The sequence below is a fragment of the Setaria italica genome, chromosome II, assembly GCF_000263155.2.
Source record: "Setaria italica strain Yugu1 chromosome II, Setaria_italica_v2.0, whole genome shotgun sequence".
NCBI lineage: Eukaryota > Viridiplantae > Streptophyta > Magnoliopsida > Poales > Poaceae > Setaria > Setaria italica.
In genome coordinates this window covers 2533029-2552662 of record NC_028451.1, presented here as the reverse complement: position 1 = coordinate 2552662, position 19634 = coordinate 2533029, and the positions used below count along the sequence as shown (strand labels likewise).

The 19634-nt window shown below is 46.1% G+C and overlaps 4 protein-coding genes across 4 annotated transcripts; all 4 read left to right on the top strand.

The window, feature by feature from the left end:
• Positions 1-5324: 5324 nt before the first annotated feature.
• On the top strand, positions 5325-9335 carry LOC101755882 (CSC1-like protein ERD4). Its single transcript, XM_004955395.4, has 6 exons — positions 5325-5840; positions 6424-6602; positions 6848-7123; positions 7225-8075; positions 8185-8440; positions 8551-9335. The coding sequence occupies exons 1-6, from the start codon at positions 5567-5569 to the stop codon at positions 8929-8931; spliced, it is 2217 nt and encodes a 738-aa protein (XP_004955452.1). The 5' UTR covers positions 5325-5566; the 3' UTR covers positions 8932-9335.
• A 127-nt stretch (positions 9336-9462) lies between these two features.
• Positions 9463-12119, top strand: LOC101786923 (pentatricopeptide repeat-containing protein At4g21065). The gene is made up of 2 exons (XM_004958887.3): positions 9463-11649; positions 11978-12119. The coding sequence occupies exon 1, from the start codon at positions 9731-9733 to the stop codon at positions 11513-11515; it is 1785 nt and encodes a 594-aa protein (XP_004958944.1). The 5' UTR covers positions 9463-9730; the 3' UTR covers positions 11516-11649; positions 11978-12119.
• A 1215-nt stretch (positions 12120-13334) lies between these two features.
• On the top strand, positions 13335-14417 carry LOC101755468 (major pollen allergen Ole e 10). The gene is made up of 4 exons (XM_022824666.1): positions 13335-13457; positions 13546-13887; positions 13996-14026; positions 14124-14417. Exons 1-4 carry the CDS (start codon positions 13400-13402, stop codon positions 14212-14214), a joined length of 522 nt encoding a protein of 173 aa, XP_022680401.1. The 5' UTR covers positions 13335-13399; the 3' UTR covers positions 14215-14417.
• A 1371-nt stretch (positions 14418-15788) lies between these two features.
• Positions 15789-18877, top strand: LOC111256269. Its single transcript, XM_022824021.1, has 5 exons — positions 15789-15978; positions 16396-16626; positions 17167-17388; positions 17619-17729; positions 17817-18877. The coding sequence occupies exons 1-5, from the start codon at positions 15789-15791 to the stop codon at positions 18563-18565; spliced, it is 1503 nt and encodes a 500-aa protein (XP_022679756.1). The 3' UTR covers positions 18566-18877.
• The last annotated feature ends 757 nt before the right edge of the window (positions 18878-19634 follow it).

The following is a 19634-nucleotide window of genomic DNA, read 5'->3' as shown; positions in this document are numbered from 1 at the left end:
TCTAAGTCTCCGTACTAATTTGATTAGTGGTCATGATTAGGCATGTCAGTAAGTTAATGACATGTTTATGCCTGGATTAAGTTAAATCTAACAAAAATCACGCACCCCTGCTGTCACGCCCAGTAGACTGCACTCTCGTAGCTATTGTAGTTGTGACCAGTTTGGCATTTTGCATGAGACAATGCTTTCCATTGAAAAAAATGGACACATTACATTGCAAGAAGGATGGTAATGGCAACACATTTGTCACAGGGCTAGTTTGGCAGGGCTCCTCGCGAGGGGCTCCTCGTGCGGAGCCGGAGCCGCGGAGCCACTTTTTTGGGCTCCTCCATGCAGGCCTAAAACGGCTCTGGCTCCTCCCAAATGTGCCAAAAAATGACTCCGCGGTCAATGCCGTTTGGTACGGCTCCGGCTCCTCCGTGCTTCGGTAAGCGCACGGAGCCGGAGCCGGAGCCCTGCCAAACTGGCCCTAAACATTACGTGCCCCGTGTAAAATGTTGCATGTGATTAAATGTTTGACAGAAAAAGAGAGTGTTTTGGTGACAAAATTAGATACCGTGTGAAAATATTGCTGTCCCAGACTGTCGGCTCAATCTTTCGAACACAGCTCGTAGGGATAGGAACGCATGCACCTCTGGTGTGTTACTGTTACGCCAACCAGGCCACGCTGGAACTCCTCCTCCTTTGCGGGCCACGACAAAAAGATATAGCACGCTCGCGATTACTGGGCTTGTTGGTCGTCACATGGCCCAATGGGCCACTTCATCAAGAAAATGTCCATTAGGCACTCGGCCGGTGGTGCGTAGTTGCAATATCTGTGTTTCAAAATCGGAAGAGAAAAAAAACCTTATCTGGATTTTGAGCTGGTAATTTAGACTGGATCGGCGTCTAGTATGAACGTCCAGTGCGTGGCTTAAGGAGTCGATCCCACACCATGTTTTGAGCTGCAATTCTTGCAGTGGGTCACTAGTAGAGAATTGGGCTTTAGTCCCAGTTGGTAGGGTGCAAAGATCCCGAAAATGCATCCGGGATAAATCAACCGGGACAAAAGGGGAGGTCTTTTATCCCGGGTCACTCAACCGGGATAAAAGGGGTCACCCACGGCCGGCGCTGCAAAAAAAAAAATTCAGCCTCGCGCGTAACTTCCTTGCCATCCCACCTACACACCACATCTGACTATGTAGGGGATACTATCCTTTTGTATTAACTCGTGGGGGACCCTTTTATCCCGGTTGGTGTTACCAACCGGGATAAAAGGGGGGGTCTTTTATCCCGGTTGGTGTTTTAAACCGGGATAAAATGCCTCTCAGAGTCTTTTTTTCCCACTAGCCTTTGCAACCGGGATAAAAGGTCCCGGTTGGTGAGCCCCCCACCAGTGACCGAGTTTTAGTCCCGGTTGGTGAACCTTTTGTCCCGGGCCAACTTTAAACCGGGACAAAAGGGGACGTATGGAAAGTCAATTCTCTACTAGTGGGTGTTTCCTTCTTTTATCCGTGTGCGTACATACTTGATCAGTTATCGTTCTTTACCTCTTTGACCTTGCACACAGCGCACATACTTGTGCACTGCTAAGTGTGAGCATGTAAAGGAAGAACGAATTATTTACAAGCAAAGAATGGCAAAGGCAGATAAAGATCAAACAAAATTATTGTCCCTTCCCTCGTAGAGGTGTGGGGCCAGGCCTACACACATTAATTTCCAACGATTTTTTTTGTGCAATGAGTGGCCCTCAAATCAAGAGGCATTACTCGTCTATTAGACAGTGTCGTCTTTATTCATCATACATCCCCTAACTAACTTGCTAGCATGTGCCTTATTTGTATTTTGTATTTGAGATTCCACAGGAATGCATTGTTATGTCTGAGCCACTTGAAACAACAACATTATACTGCTTTTCTGTTTTTTTTAAAGAAAAAATGGCTGAAGAAAACGACATGGTGTCACGTTATAGTAAGTGTACAATATAGAAGAAAAAGGAATGGTTGGTTTATGTAGCAAAGCACAATAATCTTGAGATGTGATAGGCACGCCGTCCCTACATATGAAAGCTAGCAGGACACGATTAATTATTGTCATCTGCTGCCTTATTAGCTTGCTTTATTCTCCATAAAATCTTCTCCCGATGCAACTGGCCAACTTGCATGAAAGGAGAGTTGAGGATCATTAGCACTGCTTAACTGCTTTGCTTTGTTGATAAGGACGAAGCAAGGAAAATATCTCTCAGGAGGCATAGCTAAGCTAGCTCAAACACCAAACAACAAATAATTTTGGTATATCTGTTCCTTGTGTATGGCCAACTGAATTCAACACATGCATGTTCAAATATTCCCATGCTAACGGGTATGAATTCTAACCAATTTTGTGTAGCTGACTGTTGCTGATCAATGAACCCAAGTGCCTACACTGCAGGTTGCACAGACATTCACATACAAATATACAATGCAGAATGTGTTGGAGCGGTTTTCACATTTGTCGATATCATGACCAAATCGAAGGTACCATCAGCACTAAACCGTCCACGTTATTTACGATTCATGCGGATTTGTCTTTCGGGAAAAAAAAATCGATTCATCCGGATTCTGCAAACATTCTCTAGCTGCAAGGAGACTGTTTTGTTTAGTACTACTTGCTGTTCACTCATCTGTTTGCCCATCAGCAACGTGCTCGAGTGCTTGTGATCCTGCGGTTGCGTTGAAGAAGCAGCTATCATATCCTACTGGGCAAACAAAAGGCTGATGCCGCTCGTACCCATCGAATTGCTGGTGATCGATCAACCCTCTTTTAGGCCATGTTTAGTTCACTCTAAAATCCCAACTTTGACACTGTGCAAAAAGAAGATTCTCCATCACATCAAACTTGCGGTACATGTATGGAGTACTGAATGTAGACGAAATTAAAAACTAATTGCACAGTTTTGTTGTACTTTGCGAGATGAATCTTTTGAGTCTAATTAGTCAATATTTGGACAATAATTTACAAATACAAACGAAACACTACAGTGTTGCTACAGTAATTTGGACCCCCCAAAGTTGGACACTAAACCAGGCCTTAAATCCGGCCGGCTATTTTCACGGCCAGCCCCCAACTGGCAACTGCCACGGATGGGAACATCTCGGGGCGGGGTGCGCCACGTGGCGACCAGTGGGACGTGGAACGTGTCAGTGTACAAGCCACTGGCGAAGGGATTTATTTGGCAGGCAGTGTGGAATGGAAATAGCATTAGGTTTAATAAGATCGCATTTTAGTTTAATTTACCTTGACAGACAAGCCCATCATTTTTTTTATCTAAAAAATATCTTGACAAGCCCATGATGCGTTCTCTCTCCACTCTCTACTTTTCTTCTCTAGTAGATTATGAAGTGTTTATTCCTTTTCGTATATAAACCGTCTGGGGAGAGCACTGGCTTAGCTCCTCTGGTGATGCTGTCTCAGATGTAGTGGCACCAAACACCACGGCATATTCTGCTTGTACAAAAAAAACAAAAAACCTAGCACGTACAGCTCTGCAAGACGGTCTTAATTATGGTATAATTCACAAAAGTATGAAAAAGCCATTAAACTATTAAAGAGCATATGCACTATTTTTTTTTACCATTCATGGTGTTCTCTTGTGGAATATTTTCGTTCATTCACAATATCAAACAACAAAAAAACTTTTTTTCCCCTCGACCATTGATAAGTCAATACGATTTTACCCCTAGTCAACGGTTAAAACAGGGACAAATACACAAAGACCAAGGGTAAAATCACAATAACTTGTGAATAGTTGAGGCAAGGGTAAAATCACAAAGTTAAAAAAATAAAAATACAATTGTACTTCAAACTAGGAGCAAAATAAAAAACGTAACCTAAATCCTACTGGCATCTTGCTCGTGGACAAATCAGCACGTAGATCTCTCAGACCTGTCTGTTTTTTTTCCACGAAGAACACAGTGGTGATGACACGAAAACGATAGCAGCACAAGTTGACAAAAGGATCCGAAGCATGTCACGTTTGCCTCGGCTCCACGACGCCATCCCCATCGACGGCGACGGCCGACGGCGGCGCGCGCGTCCGCTGCGCGGTCACCGGTCACACACACCTGGCAAGCATCCGGCGTGGGCTCGGCCGCGGCCACAGCGCTGCTCCGCAGCGTGGAAACCGCTTCGCCCTCGTCGTCGTCGGCCGTGGTAACCGGAGGGAGAGACGGCCAGGCGGCCAGCGCAGAGACGCGTGGGGTGTCGGCAAGCGGGGCGCGTCCGCCCCCTCCACGTGGCCGTCTGGCGAAAGCGAAAGCGACCCTGGCCCACACGGCAGCGCCTTATCCACTCCCCTAGGCGTGGCCGATCTTTCTGCCCGGAAGGAAGATCGGTGGACGGAAATGCCCCCGCGGGGTCCTCGGGTGTCGGCCGGCGGGGCCCACCGGCGGCAGGCTGCCCCTGCACTCCTGCGCGGCGCGTGCCGCCCGGCGCGGCGCCACGTGGGCCGGTGCGTTGCGGCCTAGGAGTCTTCTGCCCCGCGGCTGCTGGTTCTCGCATTCTTTTCTGACGCCAAGCTTGGCCCCGAGCGAACGCGACAGCTTCTAGCTTTTTAAACAGAAGACATCTCATAATCTTTTTTGTTCACGACAAAGACAAGAGGGCACAGCAGTAGTGCAGGATTGCTGCATTGGTAAAGCCACGAGTCAACAGAATTGGGAGAAAAACTAGCTTAGCTTGATGATATTTGCAAGGAAAACATTTTCTTTTTGAAACGATAAGGAAAACGTTTATGACGGAAGTATTGAAATGGAGCCGAATTGTTTGAAAGAACCTTTTAATAATCACACAAAGGCTTGATAGGAGAAACGGCTGCAACACCAATGCTTTGTTGTGTTGTTTTTAGCGTTACGAATGTACGGAGTAGCAAATCTCGTAGGCCGGTTTAAGCGAGGAATTATAGGCCGACAAAAAACTTCCCATCATCATGTGTTCTACTAAAACAAAGATTTAAGCTTGGAAATAAAGGATTTCGTGTGATTCTTATTCCTACCCTTTTTCTCGTTAGAGTACAGGGTTTAAAACTGTTACTTCGCAAAATATGAAATAATTGTAACAAACTTTTCTTAATAATTGAAACATGGACCTTTTGGCTTCCCAAAGGAGGGATAAAATGGTCACTGGATTAATAAGAAGTCAAAAGGAGGATCCCAGCTCCTTTGTAAAGACAACAACAACTTTCTCTTTAAAAAAAAACTCAACGAAAAAAAAAACCGCCAGCAAGCTTTGAACTCGAGAAAAGAGGCCTTCACTCTCCAGGGGCAATCCGGACATTTCGCTCAACTCCCCCTTGCCCCTTCCTCTTCCTCTCTCCTTGCGCTTTGCCAGCTCCTCCACGGCTCACCACCACGGCACCACGGAGCATCCAATGCTTTCCCTCGCCGCCTCCCTCCCTCCTTAATTCCACCCTAATGCGCGTCAATAATCACGCCCGCCACCACTAAACCCCTTCCGGATCCCGCCGCTAAGCGCAATCTCCGGGGTTTAAATCCCGGGGAGCAGAGACGCTTCGAGAAACAGCAGAGCAGGAGCAGGGGGCGGCGGCGAGATGGACTTCGCGTCGTTCATTACGTCGGTGCTGACGTCGTTCGTCATCTTCGTGGTGCTGGTGCTGGTGTTCACGTGGCTGTCGCGCCGCCCCGGGAACGCGCCGGTGTACTACCCGAGCCTCCTGCTGCGGGGGCTCGACCCGTGGGAGGGCCGCCGCCGCGGGAGCCGCAGCCCCGTCGGGTGGATCCGCGAGGCCCTCTCCGCGTCGGAGACCGACGTCATCGCCGCCGGAGGGGTCGACGCCGCCGTATACCTCGTCTTCCTCTCCTCCGGTACGGCCAACCCGGCTGCTGCTCAGTTCTTTTTCTCTGTTTTTCTCCCCCTTTAAGAAACACTTTCTTCAGTGTGTGTGTGTGTGGGGGGGGGGGGGGGGGGGGGGGCGCTTTAATTTCGGTTAGTTGGCAGCTCCCCAGGTAGATGATTTGTAGGCTATGTGCAGTTGGCGTTTGTTTGGTGCTTCATTTGTTCAGAAGAAACTTTTTTTTGCAAGATTTTCTCGCGTTATTTCTTTTGTGTGGATTGTCTTATGACAGGTGCTCCAATAGCGTCGTCAAACTCCTTTTGTTTCAAAAATTCTGTTGCTTTTCACCAATTTTATAGTTGATTTTTTTTAAAAAAAATAGGAGCATATTTTTGTGGTTGTTTGCTGCCCTTGATGTATATAGGATTGCTGAACTGATGTTCTTTGCACGTTACAGGGTAGTTAAGTTTATTCTGCAGATTGTCCTTGAAAAGTCTATTTTGCATTAGTCGAGGGTGGTTAAAAATAAAGCTAGGATGCATTTTGGTGGGGTTGGGATTTGGTCAACATGTCAAGTACAGGCAATTAACAGTATTTGACCCTTGATGTTCCAGTATTGTCGATCTTGGTGTTCTCTGGGATTGTGCTGCTTCCGGTTCTCCTCCCCGTTGCCGGAACTGATCATGCCCTGGACCTTCATGCTGCTGCTGGCTTCAAGCCAAAAACTGATAACAAAGACGACTCAGCTCCAGACTTCCCACAGATGGAAAGACTAGCATTGGGCAATGTTCAAGTAAGCAATCAGTTTATGATTTGCCTTTGTTATCTCAAATATAAATCAATTGAAAAGGTTATATGATCATCTATAGCCAAAAACTATGTTTATGTAACATGAAAAAAAAATACTTTGATAACAGATAACCTTTTCTGTTAATAGTATATTTTTAAGATATCCTGGGTAAGGTTATCATTAGGTATCCTGAGCGTCATATATTCACACAGAGAACTGAAATCAGCATATTTTTACACTCTCTGCAGCCAAAAAGTATGAGGCTGTGGGCATTTCTGTTGTCAGTCTACTGGGTTTCATTTGTCACCTATTTTATCCTGTGGAAGTCATACAAGCATGTTTCAAATTTGAGAGCGACTGCAAGATCAACACCAGATGTTAAACCAGAGGAGTTTGCGGTGTTGGTGAGAGATGTCCCTAGACCCTCTCCAGACGAAACTATAAAGGACTCTGTAGATTCGTATTTCCGAGCACTTCACCCTAACACCTTCTACAGATCAATGGTTGTGACAGACCACGCAAAGGTACTTCTACACTTAAAAATGTTTAGAGAGGAATTATATCCCCTTCACCCACAAAAAAAAAAGGGAGAACTTACTTCTGTTATGATCACATTGCATTGCAGGCTGATAAAATGTACTTGGAGATTGAAGATCACAAGAAGAAAATTGCCCGCGCTGAAGTTGTCTATGCAAACTCGAAAACTGAAAGTAACCCTGAGGGCACTAAGCCTACTCATAGGACCGGATTCCTTGGTCTGATTGGTAAAAAGGTCGACACAATTGAATACTGTAGTGAGCAGATTAAGGAATTACTGCCCAAACTGGAGGTTGAACAGAAGGCTACCCTTCGTGACAAACAGCAGCGGGCTGCCATTGTCTTCTTCAATAGCAGATCTGCCGCAGCTTCTGCATCTCAAACTCTCCATGCTCAGGTGTTTGATAAATGGGCAGTTATGGAAGCTCCTGAACCACGTGAGATAATATGGCCCAATCTTTCGAGAAATATTTATGAGAGGCAAATCAGACAGGTTGTGGTCTATTTCATCGTCTTCCTCACGGTGGTTTTCTATACGGTTCCTATTACTGCTGTCTCTGCTGTTACAACTCTGGATAACCTGAGGAAGGTGCTGCCCTTTCTGAAGGTGGTAGTGGATCGTCCAGCGATCAAGACCATCTTGCAGGCTTACCTGCCACAGATTGCACTCATTGTGTTCCTAGCCCTGCTGCCTGCTTTTCTTATGTTTCTCTCAAAAGCAGAGGGGATCCCTTCTCAGAGCCATGTAGTCAGGGCATCAGCAGGAAAATATTTCTACTTTATTGTTTTCAATGTCTTCCTTATCTATACACTTGGGAAGTCATTAATCACCTCTTTGAAAACTATTTTAAATAACGCTAACATTACTGTGATCATAAATATGCTGGCCACCAGCCTGCCTGGAGGTGCAACATTCTTCCTCACATTCGTTGCCCTGAAGTAATTCCTTTATCTCACTTCTGCAATTACTTATTGTCCAGCTTTTGAAACCTAAACATGTTTAACTGCAGCTATCGAGTGTTAACTCTCTGATTGTTTATATTGTCAGATTCTTTGTTGGTTATGGTCTCGAGCTCTCTCGCGTGGTTCCTCTCGTCATTTTCCACCTGAAAAGGAAGTACCTATGCAAAACTGAGGATGACGTGAAAGCAGCATGGTATCCAGGAGACTTGGGATATAGCACCAGGGTTCCAAATGACATGCTCATCGCAACAGTAACGCTGTGCTACTCGGTCATGGCACCTTTGATTATTCCATTTGGTGTTGCATACTTTGCTCTTGGATGGCTTATAGCAAAAAACCAGGTGAGTTTGGTGTTCCATATATACAAAGATGAAAACTTAGTAGGCATTCTCATTTTTTTTCAAGATAATGTCATTGGTTACTGATTTATCCTACTTCTCTTCCAATGCAGGTTCTTAGAGTTTATGTTCCTAGCTACGAGAGTAATGGTCGAATGTGGCCACACATGCACACAAGGATCATCGCAGCTCTACTCCTTTACCAGGCCACCATGATTGGCGTCATTGGCCTGAAAAAGTTCTATTACTCACCTATCCTTGTGCCACTCCTCCCGATCAGCATCATCTTTGCCTACATCTGCCATATGCGCTTTTACCCAGCATTCGCCAACACCCCTCTGGAGGTGGCGCAGCACGAGCTGAAGGAAACGCCAAACATGGACGCCATCTACACTGCGTACATCCCTCAGTGCCTGAAGCCTGACAAGCTCGAGGATTTGGATGTCTTTGAAGACGCTCAGTCGCACACCACCTCCAGAGCCCCGTCCATTTAGTTTCGGATTCTCAATCCATCACAAGGGCGCTGAAGAAGAAGATCCAGACCCTTATTGTCAAATTTATGTAGGGTGCCTGATGAATTTCCACGCTTCCACTTGAACCCTCTGAACTTGTGTTTCGTGATATAGCAATCTGATGTGAAATGTACATACTTGGCTATAGTCTGCTGAACATGTGTGGGTTTATTGTAGGTAGCTCCTGTGGATATTTGGGGTTCTGAGTTTCTTCGTTTCTGTCCACGCGTGGTGTGTTGCTGTGTGATTACTGTAGAACATATGCAGTGTTGCCATGTAGCATGTCTGATTGTCTGTGAGTCGGCTTGCCTGATGCTCTAAGACTCCATTTAACAGAACTACTACTGTCTTATTGTTAATTGTTGATGAAATTTTATGCTGTCGAATGAACTGCCACTTGGTTTGGTACTTTGGCTGACTCCTTGATTCCAAATTTGCAGTACGGATGTCATGCTATTTAGTTTGCTGTTGGACTGTTGGTTGTATTGTATCATTCGAGCCAATGAGAAATTGAATTTGCATCACCAAAAAGCGGGCAATGTCAGCTAAAGTATTTGGTTGAATGCTGAAACATCGGCAAGCAAAATATTTCGCGCATCTCAACTGTTTTACTTGGCATTCTAGGTACTAGTATATTTTTCAAACCAAATTTGGTTATAATTTGATCAGCCAATATGGACTGCCTGCAGCAATTTGAAGTGCAAACTTCAAAACAAAACAACGCCTCGCGCCTTTCCCTGCGGAACTGCACCAGGCCGATCGGCGTGGCGCCACCCATCCCATGCTTGAGGCGGCCGGTGGCCGCACGCCGTCGACGCACCCGGCGCTGCGCCACTGCGTTGCGCTCCTCCGCCTCCACCTCGCCACCCCGTCCCTCGCCGCCGCCAAGCAGCTCCACGCGCGCGCCCTCCGCGCGGGCGTGCCGCCCTCCCACCCGCTCCTCGCCAAGCACCTCCTCTTCCACCTTGCCGCCCTCCGCGCACCTCCCCTGCGCTACGCCGTCGCCGTCCTCACCCGCATCCTCCCGGACCCGGACCCTTTCTCCCTCAACACCGTCCTCCGCATCGCCGCGTCCTCGCCGCGCCCGCGCCTGGCCCTCGCGCTCCACGCCCGCCGCCTCGCGCCGCCCGACACGCACACCTACCCGCCGCTGCTCCAGGCGTGCGCGCGCATCCTGTCCCTCCGCGACGGGGAGCGCATCCACGCCGAGGCCGCCAAGAACGGCCTCGACACGCTCGTCTTCGTCAAGAACTCGCTCGTCCATTTCTACGGCGCGTGCGGCCTGTTCGAGAGCGCGCACAGGGTGTTCGATGAAATACCCGTTCGCGAGCGTAACCTCGTCTCCTGGAACTCGATGCTCAACGGGTTCGCTGCCAATGGCCGCCCCAACGAGGTGCTCACCGTGTTCCGGGAGATGATGGACGTTGACTTCGCGCCGGATGGATTCACTATGGTGAGTGTACTGACGGCGTGTGCTGAGATTGGTGCGCTCGCTCTTGGGCGGAGGGTGCACGTGTATCTTGCAAAGGTTGGATTGGTGGGTAACTCGCATGTTGGCAACGCCCTGATTGATTTGTACGCCAAATGCGGAGGTGTTGATGATGCAAGGAGGGTGTTTGAGGAGATGGGGGCGGGGCGAACTGTTGTCTCGTGGACTTCATTGATTGTGGGCTTGGCAGTGAATGGTTTTGGGAAGGAAGCGCTGGAACTGTTCAGTGTGATGGAGAGGGAGAAGCTTGTGCCGACTGAAATAACGATGGTCGGAGTACTGTACGCTTGCAGCCACTGTGGGCTGGTTGATGATGGATTTATGTATTTTGATAGGATGAAAGAGGAATATGGCATCACACCAAGGATTGAGCATTTGGGATGTATGGTGGATCTGTTGGGAAGAGCTGGTAAGGTCGAGGAAGCTTATGATTATATAGTCACCATGCCATTGGAGCCCAATGCTGTCGTGTGGAGGACCTTGTTGGGTGCTTGTGCGATGCACAAGAAGTTGGAACTTGGGGAGGCTGCTTGGGCAAGGCTGATTGAGCTTGATCCAGGGCATAGTGGAGACTACGTTCTCCTCTCGAACCTTTATGCTGCTGTTGGGAGATGGGCAGATGTTCATGTGCTTAGGAAAACAATGGTCAAAGATGGAGTGAGGAAGAACCCTGGGCGCAGTCTTGTGGAGCTCCGCAACTCTGTGTATGAGTTTGTTATGGGTGATAGGTCTCATCCTGAGAGTGAACAGATATACAAAATGCTTTCTCAGATAGCCGAGAGACTCAGACGTGAAGGCCATGTCCCTCACACAAGCAATGTATTGGCAGATATAGAAGATGAAGAGAAAGAGACTGCCTTGAACTACCATAGTGAGAGGCTGGCCATTGCATTTGCCTTGCTGAAGTCTCTCCCTGGTACTCCCATCAGGATAGTGAAGAACTTAAGAGTGTGTGGTGATTGTCATATGGCAATTAAGCTAATATCAAAGATTTATGACCGGGAAATCATTGTTCGGGATCGCAGTAGGTTCCATCATTTCAAAGGGGGATCATGTTCATGTAAAGATTACTGGTAGTTGATTACTGAATTGACTGTCTTACTGGATTCTGATTGCACAAGCCAAGAAGTTCTATTTATATGGATTCAGACCCCGCATCAAGCTTTTGCTGCCCTGGAGCAGCAATTTTGAGGCAGCCTCATATATTATAGGTTGTATATCACATCCCTGCTCTTAAGTTTTCAAATGAAAGATGTTTCCAGACACAGTAAGAACTAGGTTGAGAACTGGATTTTTGCCATACCTTCCTACCTTGTAAAAATGGTAGACATTAAAGCAAATAATCTGTTTTATCCATTTCACTGAACAAATAAGTGTGGAATCTGGCTGTTCTAATCCTATCAAGTTTGATTCTGGTTATAAAGAGGTGTTTGCAAGCTTCCCTTATGTTCATGGGTAAATAAATAAAATGTTTGCTTTTCTGTCCACTGTCACGATACAGATCTGAATCCTGATAGTAGGTCTGCATGAAATGATCAGGCCATGCTTTCACGACTCTCTTTCCAACAACATCAATGCAAGACTGAAGACCCTTACAACCTTATAAAGCTTGTAGGGAGCAAGGTTAGAATATAACTGCTTTCTTCATGACATCATGCACCCAAGGCTAGCTTATGTTATACAGTCTCTTTAACCTTGTTTAATGGATGTTGCTTTATTTCAGTTGTTTCAGCTCATTAGGATTGCCACAGATGTTTTCTGCGCTGCTTTCATTTTTTCTCTTCTTCTTCAGTTTCTTCCTGGCATGTCATTATTCAGCATCCTTTGATTTTTAGAATTCCACTTTTGTTCTAGATGCATGCAGCTCAGTCAAAAGAAAATAAAAATGTAGCTTTTTCATTGTAATTCTGTTCACCGGACCACCTTTCTTGGGGTTCAGTCTTTGTAAAGTGAAGGCTCATCACTTACTGCAGCACTTTCCTATCTAGTATTATTTATGGAAGTTTCTCCCGCACCACCGACAGTTCATCATTTTTCATCCTCCAGTTTCAGAAATCCAGTTTAGTTCCCAGTGCTACAGAGGCAATTATTCTTAACTTTTCCCTTGTTCACGGAAGCCCCTTCGTTAGCTTCAGTTTTGGTAAAGTGAAGGTTCTTCCCTTAATACACAAGGAAAGCCCTTCCTCATTAAGCCCAACTTATTTACCATGAAACAACAAAGAAAAGGTATGAGAACATGCACTTGGCTCCTTCACATCTCCTGGAATCTAGTGGCCAAGTTTCCTTTTGTCCTGCTAGAAATCATGCCCATGCATGCATATCAACATAAGAATCCCATGGTTTCCTGGCCTTCAAGTCATTCCCCCTCAATATTCTATTGTTTTCATAAAGGTCCCTGTACTGGTTGTACAGTCTAAAAACTGAGCGAGATGATGATATAATCCTTTATAGCCTACTTTGCTTCAGGCATGTTGTAAGGACTGCAATACCACCTTAGCAAACAATCTGCATGCATGATTCTTAAGTAGTGATAAAGCTCAGTAATTTCTTTTATTCAATGGCATGAGCATCAATTCTTAGTAGTAAATTTTGTTAATTAGATCCAAGTTGGTCAAACTTAGACCAGCCTGAGGATCCAATAGACTGGGCCTCTGTTAGGTGCAAAATGCATCTCTCTCTGCACATTGGCCCTTTGTGCCTCTTTCCATGCCACCTCCCCTCCATAGCCATAAGCCCATAAATATACACCACGGCGAGCACCTGGGGGTGCTTTCCGTGTACACGCCTTGCTTAGTGATCCGAGTGAAACCTAGCCCTTTTCCCATGAATAGTGGCTGCTTTCCTGTCGACCCAGCTGCTCTTCACACATACTCTCGTTATATTCCCTAGACACACACACGGGGAGGAAGGCAGAGTGAAAAGCAGGAGCCGTTTCATAGTTCTGTAACTTCTGCTTCAGCCATGAAGAGGAAGGAGCTGATGATCATACACGGCCTTCTGGTTCTTGGATGGTTCATAGGTTGGTAAACATTGAGACTGCTTAATCACAGAGTCATCATTTCTCTGAATTCATATCATAATGAATCTGCCGTTTTCTGCGTGTTCAGCCTCTGCAGCCGGCCGCATCACGCCGCAGGAGAAGGCGGAGTCGGTGACGCCGATCCCGACACTGTCGCCGCCGGAAGGCAACATGACGTTCATCAACGGCGTGACGTGGTGCGTGGCGCGGCCGGGCGCTTCCCAGGAGGACCTCCAGAACGCGCTGGACTGGGCGTGCGGCCCCGGCGGCGCCGACTGCTCCCAGCTGCAGCCCGGCGGCCGGTGCTACCAGCCCAACACGCTCCTCACCCACGCCTCCTACGCCTTCAACATCTTCTACCAGCAGAACGGCAACTCCGACATCGCTTGCAACTTTGGCGGCGCCGGAGCACTCGTCAAGCGGGACCCAAGTAGGAAACGATCTGCACCTTGTGCTCCACCTTCGATCAGTGCTCGTTTTTGGTCACGGCATTGTTCAGTGATCTGATGTGATGTGTTCTTCTTCGCGTTCTTGGCAGGTTTCGGATCATGCAAGTTCCTGGCATCAGAGTAAGTGAAATCCACTGCAAATGTTTTCTTCGACCTCCGACTTGGGGTCATAATCCATGATTTGTGACCGGTGGTAAATTTTGTTGGGATTGTGCAGGACTTCTGCAGCTGCATCCTCGGCGATGTTGGGAAGGGCGTGGATGGCCATAGTCGCTGCATCTCTGATCGCGCTTCGGTTGATAATTTAGAAACTCGAGACCTCGTGATGTATGCTATGCATCGTCTGATCAAGCACTGGATGTGTAAAAAATGTGATGTGATGAAACATCAGTGGTTTCGTCATGTGGCTCTGTAAACAACGGTGCTACTTTTTCGTGTATAAATTTTGTTATTACGAATGTAATAGTCATGTTCTTTAGAAATAAACAATGGTGTTTTTTTCCTCGAACTATGCAGGAGAGCTGCTCGTCATTTTATTAAGGTAGAAGAAAAATAAAGAATGGTGTTCACAAGGGTTTGTCAGGATTTAATGAATAATAATAATAATAATACTTGTCTTATTTGTTTCAGGAAATTAAACTTTTACTTGTACAGTGTTAAAACAGCTAACGTTAGATCTAAAGACATCAAAAGGGGACCCAACAACACGGCTAGGTTAGGTAACTTAATACTAGAAGAAAGGTAATGAAATACGACGATGCAGAGGAGAAACAAAAATTAAGCTTTTGTTGTTCGGTTGAACTCAAGGCAAAATGTTAGGTCATAAGCTAAGCTCATCGAATGAAAAAGATTTGAAACACTTGCCATTAACATCATCCTTGACGGCTGAGCTAAGAGGGAATGTTAAATGTCAATGGTAGTCTTGACGGCTGGTGTTTGCCTATCACATCGGATGTTCGGATGCTAATTAGAAGGACTAAATATAGTTTAATTACAAAACTAATTGTACAGATGGAGTCTAATTCGTGAGACAAATCTATTAAGGCTAATCAATCCATCATTAGCAAATGGTTACTGTAGCACCACATTGTTAAATCATGGACTAATTAGGCTTAATAGATTCTTCTCACGAATTAGACTCCATCAGTGCAATTATTTTTATAATTAAACTATGTTTAATGCTCCTAATTAGTATCCAAACATCCGATATGACAGGTGATAAAGTTTAGCACGGGGTATCAAACACCCCCAACGCAAAGCCCAAACCACCCCAAAAACCTCTCCGCGAGCAGACGGGGTCGACGGAGTCCGGAGAGGCGGAGACTGCGCCGCCGATGGAGCTCCCCGGCGCTGCGGTCATCGGGAGCCCGACGCAACGCAAGGCTGGTGGTCCCGCCCGTTCGTCCCCATCTGGAGCCCTTGTTTGCGGAGACCGCGCCGCCGATGGGCCTCCACGGCGGCGCCGCCGTCGGGAGGCGGACTCTCGTAGGGAAGGCTGGTCTCGTACCCGTCCGTGCGTTCCGGTGTCGCTGCCGTTGCCTTCTCCGGCACCGCATTCACCGAGCGGCGGCCGGCGGCCGTGACGGCGCCGGCGTCGGAGGCCACCAGTGGCACCTCGGCCCCACCAGCCAGTGACGGTGCGCGGGGCCGTCCGTCCGATGCGCGCCACGTGTCCGCTCGCGCATCTCCAGGTACTCTCGTAATTTTGGCCCGTTTATTTCCCTCCCTCCCGCTGCTGCTCTTCTCTCGATAGCCTCTTCTCTTCTTTCTTCGTCCTCTTCCTCCCGGAATCCCCATCGACGATCAAGGCTGCGGAATACTCCCTGCATCCCCCCTTCTTCCTCTCCTCTCCCCAAGGCAAGAAAAGCTTCGCTTCTTACCAATGGACGACGCTTCTGTCCCTGGGGCGTCACAGGACGCCGGGGGAGATGGCCGCAACAAGGCCGGCGTGGACGGCTGCCGGGGTTCACCGGGGAGAAGCTCTCAAGGCGAGTACGGTGTTCCTGAAGAAAGGGGCTCGGGACTGAGGTTTCCAGGAGGGGGACCTGGAGCTGGACCTGCGGATGCCTCAGGTTGGCTCACTTCAATTCCTTGGGTTCAAGAATCCAAGAACCGGTCTTTATTGGAATCAAAATCAAGAACGTGTGTTAACAATCAAGAACTTGAATTCGGTATTGTATATGCTAAAGAACTGCGAATTTTACAGTCAAAATAATGCACCTCCTCCAATTTCTAGCTAGTTGGGGGGAGCCGGGGAGGATCCCATTCATATGGTTCAGAACAAGCACGATAGCTTATGAGATGGTAGAATAGCAGGATATGTAATTTTCAGTATCTGTTGTCGTGATCTTCAATGATATGAATATATAGAAGATGCTTGAAATCTAAAATTTATGTCACAAGGGTGTTGCTTATGTAGTACTGTGGATTGTCTGTATGTTATTTTATCTTTCTGTCATCTGCTACTGCTAGAACAATGAGTTTGTCAGGTTCTGTTGATATGATGTTGGAGCTCTGCTCTACAGTTCCAAATAATAAGTCAGAACCTAAATTCTATGGTTTTGACCCTCGTATTTCTCTAGGCACACTACCAGCAGAGCAAGGCAATGGTCACACTGATGGCCATCATGAACAGGGGGGAAGACATGAGGACCGTGTTTTCCAATTACAGAAGCCAAGAAAGATTGATACCAACACAGGCGTGAATGCCTCTACTAAAGGTAAAGACAATTCTTGTTTTGTGATAGGTTAAGATATTTGTCAGGTTCAAGAAACACGAACATAGCATGCACCGTAATTTTACCCTCCTAGTAATCTCTATGGCTTAAATCCAACAAGAAACTCAGCTCTTATTGTTTTATCATTGTTGCATTCCAAACATCAAAAAAAAACAATCTCTACTTTTGCTTTGTGGATTTTGATGAGTATATGTTAGATGAATGAAGTAGCCCAAGGCGCGTGCAGTACAAATATTGAATGTTTCCAATTCTGATGCTACACATTTGCCACACAAATTTTACTGCATGTTGTTCAGTGAGTATCTTTTCCGAGCAAGTGCTCAATGCATAGAGAGAAAGCAGGGGGAGACAGCTGGTCACAAAGATGTGTTGTACTGTAGAATGCATTATTTTATCTTTCTATCATCTGCTAGAACAATGTGTTGGTCAAGTTTTTGTTGATATGATACTGGAGCTCTGCCCTATACTTCCAATAAATAATTCTGGGCCTTACTTCTAGAGTTTTGGATCATATTTGTCTAGGTACACTGCCAGAAGAGGCGAACAATGGAAGTGCTGCTGTAGATATTGATGACCATAGTGAACAGCGGGATGATGTTTCCCGCACCTTGCAATTAAAGACGTCAAGAAAGGCTGACCCTGTTCTGAGGGATTTCGCTGGAGCAGATGAGAATATTGCGCTGATAAGTGGTAATGCTGGAGCTGCTGGTGGTCATGGGGGCACCAAGGCCTCTGCAGAAAGAGGTATTGTACCAGTCTTTTAGTTGGTTCTGAACTTCTGATATAAATGAAATGCGGTGATCGACCTACATTGGCAGATTGGCATCAATGTAAAGGCTTAAAGGGCTGTTTCTTGTTTAATGATATCTTCCCATACCCATATACAATTATATAATAGCTGACTTCTTAGAGCCTTATCATTTTCTTTTAAAAATCTGGTATTTGACACAGTATATGTGGAACTTATCATGCAGGACCCACCAACTCTGCCTACGAGTCAAATAGCACATCAATTTTTGTTTCTATTGGGAGTCATGAACTGCTTCCTTATGATGAGTCAATTGATTTGGCAAGAGAACAAACAGGTGTGGATCTTAATGCTTCATCATCAAATAGTATGCAGTCCTCTGAACCAAATACTAATGACCCTGTTCTGATGTCCTTTCAATCAGATACTAATGACAAAAGCTCTACTCCTTCAACAACTTCTGGAGAATCATCTGAGGGGTATTCAAGTAGTGATGATAGCACTGGAGATGACAAAAGTTCTGTGAATAGCAATGATGTGTCCAACACTGAGAAGCATAATCTGTCTATTCCTTGTGTTTCCCGAGAAATGGGTTGTGATTCTAAAAGTTCTGGAAGTGTGGAGACGGCATTGAGCCGGGTTGAAGGAAGTCAGTCCTTATCATCATCTTTGGTTCATGAGATCGAAGATCTCTTGGGTTTGCCAAATGAGCAGCCAGAAGTTAACTCAAAAGTTGCTATCCTTCATGCTGTCATCCCAAGTAAAGATGAAGATATAGTTGTGACTGGCTCACTTGATGGAACAACTGACAACTGCCACGGTCCTCTAGCTCAAGAAAACAAGGTCCTTGTCGGTTCACCTACTGAACCAGACGCCAATTCAGAATTTGGCCACCTTAATGATATTTGCCCATGTAATGATCAAGTGGTGCCTGAAGGTGCCCTGCTATATGATCCCCCTGCTTCAGATAGTGTTCCCAAAAGAATTACTTCTGCAAATGCGGACGACATACTCTGTCATGACATCGGGATTCTTCCTGCTGCAAAAACAGGCCCCGCAGAACTTGGCGATGCAGCTAATGATACTCCAAGATGCAAGAAACGTACTGGATCACCACATAGCTCAACTAATGGCCTTGCTTCTGATGCGATCAAGAAGTCTCGAGACATGTAGCTAGCTGAAGACTGGATGCCTGATTGCTGGCGTTTGCCTCTGTTTGGTGACTCTTGTAAACTGCTAATACACCGCTGAGGGCTGCTTGGAGCTAAATGTCTCGTTGTGAACTGGAACTTGGGGAAATGGAAGGCCTTCCCTTTGCCTTGTAAATGTTGTAAAGTGTTGATATTAGTTCTTATGGAAGGAACAGTTACTATTTCTTGTGCATTTATGTAGAATATATGCAGACTAAGAAGCACACATGACGTTGACATACTCTGTTTGGTAAACTGGCAAAGTGACAAGTGACATGTGTTGGGAGCAGTTGGTCTTGAGGTTGCTCAGGTAGCTGTGCAGTGTTGATTACTCATGCTCACCAATGTTGAATACTCAAAAAAACCAATGTTGAATACTCACTTTAACCATGTCTCTATGAGAAAAGATTGTATGATGTATTAGTTGAAGGTATGATGGTTGTATGTCTGTTATGCACTGATCAGAAGATACTATTGCGCTGTTTTTTTTTCTTGATATATGGATTATTGGTATAACCAGAATTTGATCCGGATGCCATTTAAAATGAAACAAAATGAATTCACTGCCAAAATGCCCACTTCCTCTGTTTTAAATATGTATGACATTTAGACTAAGCTAATTAGTTTATTTTAAACTATCAAATTGTCCTAAATTTCATATGTACCTTAAAACGGATGGAGATGGAGTATCTTTCGAGCTTCATTTATTGTATATTAAGTGCACAAAAAAAAATACCCATGCCGCTGTCGCCTGATGAGCACCTGTGACTCTGTGAGGAGGTATGATAATATTATGGTAGAAAAACGTTTTGTGACAATTTTTGCAGTCCAAAGTTTCAGACTCTAATTTTATAACACATCTCATTTGTAGTACAAATACTGACTCATATGATGGTAAACTTGACGGTAGAGGGGATCTTGGGCGCCAGATGCGTCCACAGAACGCCTCTTGCGTAGTAGCACCTCAAGGTGTCTTCCGTCTCCTCCCTCCTCCAGCACCTGACGCCATTGGATGGAACAGCATGCCGCCGGTGCGTGTCGATGGTCAGCCT

Coding starts and splice junctions, on each gene's coding strand:
- LOC101755882 (XM_004955395.4), top strand. CDS start 5,567: ATGGACTTCGCGTCGTTCATTACGTCGGTGCTGACGTCGTTCGTCATC. Junction 7,124..7,224: donor TTGTGACAGACCACGCAAAG/GTACTTCTACAC, acceptor ATTGCATTGCAG/GCTGATAAAATGTACTTGGA. Junction 8,076..8,184: donor CTCACATTCGTTGCCCTGAA/GTAATTCCTTTA, acceptor TTATATTGTCAG/ATTCTTTGTTGGTTATGGTC.
- LOC101786923 (XM_004958887.3), top strand. CDS start 9,731: ATGCTTGAGGCGGCCGGTGGCCGCACGCCGTCGACGCACCCGGCGCTG.
- LOC101755468 (XM_022824666.1), top strand. CDS start 13,400: ATGAAGAGGAAGGAGCTGATGATCATACACGGCCTTCTGGTTCTTGGA. Junction 13,458..13,545: donor GGTTCTTGGATGGTTCATAG/GTTGGTAAACAT, acceptor CTGCGTGTTCAG/CCTCTGCAGCCGGCCGCATC. Junction 13,888..13,995: donor ACTCGTCAAGCGGGACCCAA/GTAGGAAACGAT, acceptor CGTTCTTGGCAG/GTTTCGGATCATGCAAGTTC.
- LOC111256269 (XM_022824021.1), top strand. CDS start 15,789: ATGGACGACGCTTCTGTCCCTGGGGCGTCACAGGACGCCGGGGGAGAT. Junction 15,979..16,395: donor TGGACCTGCGGATGCCTCAG/GTTGGCTCACTT, acceptor TGAGTTTGTCAG/GTTCTGTTGATATGATGTTG. Junction 17,730..17,816: donor TTTGGCAAGAGAACAAACAG/GTGTGGATCTTA, acceptor CCTTTCAATCAG/ATACTAATGACAAAAGCTCT.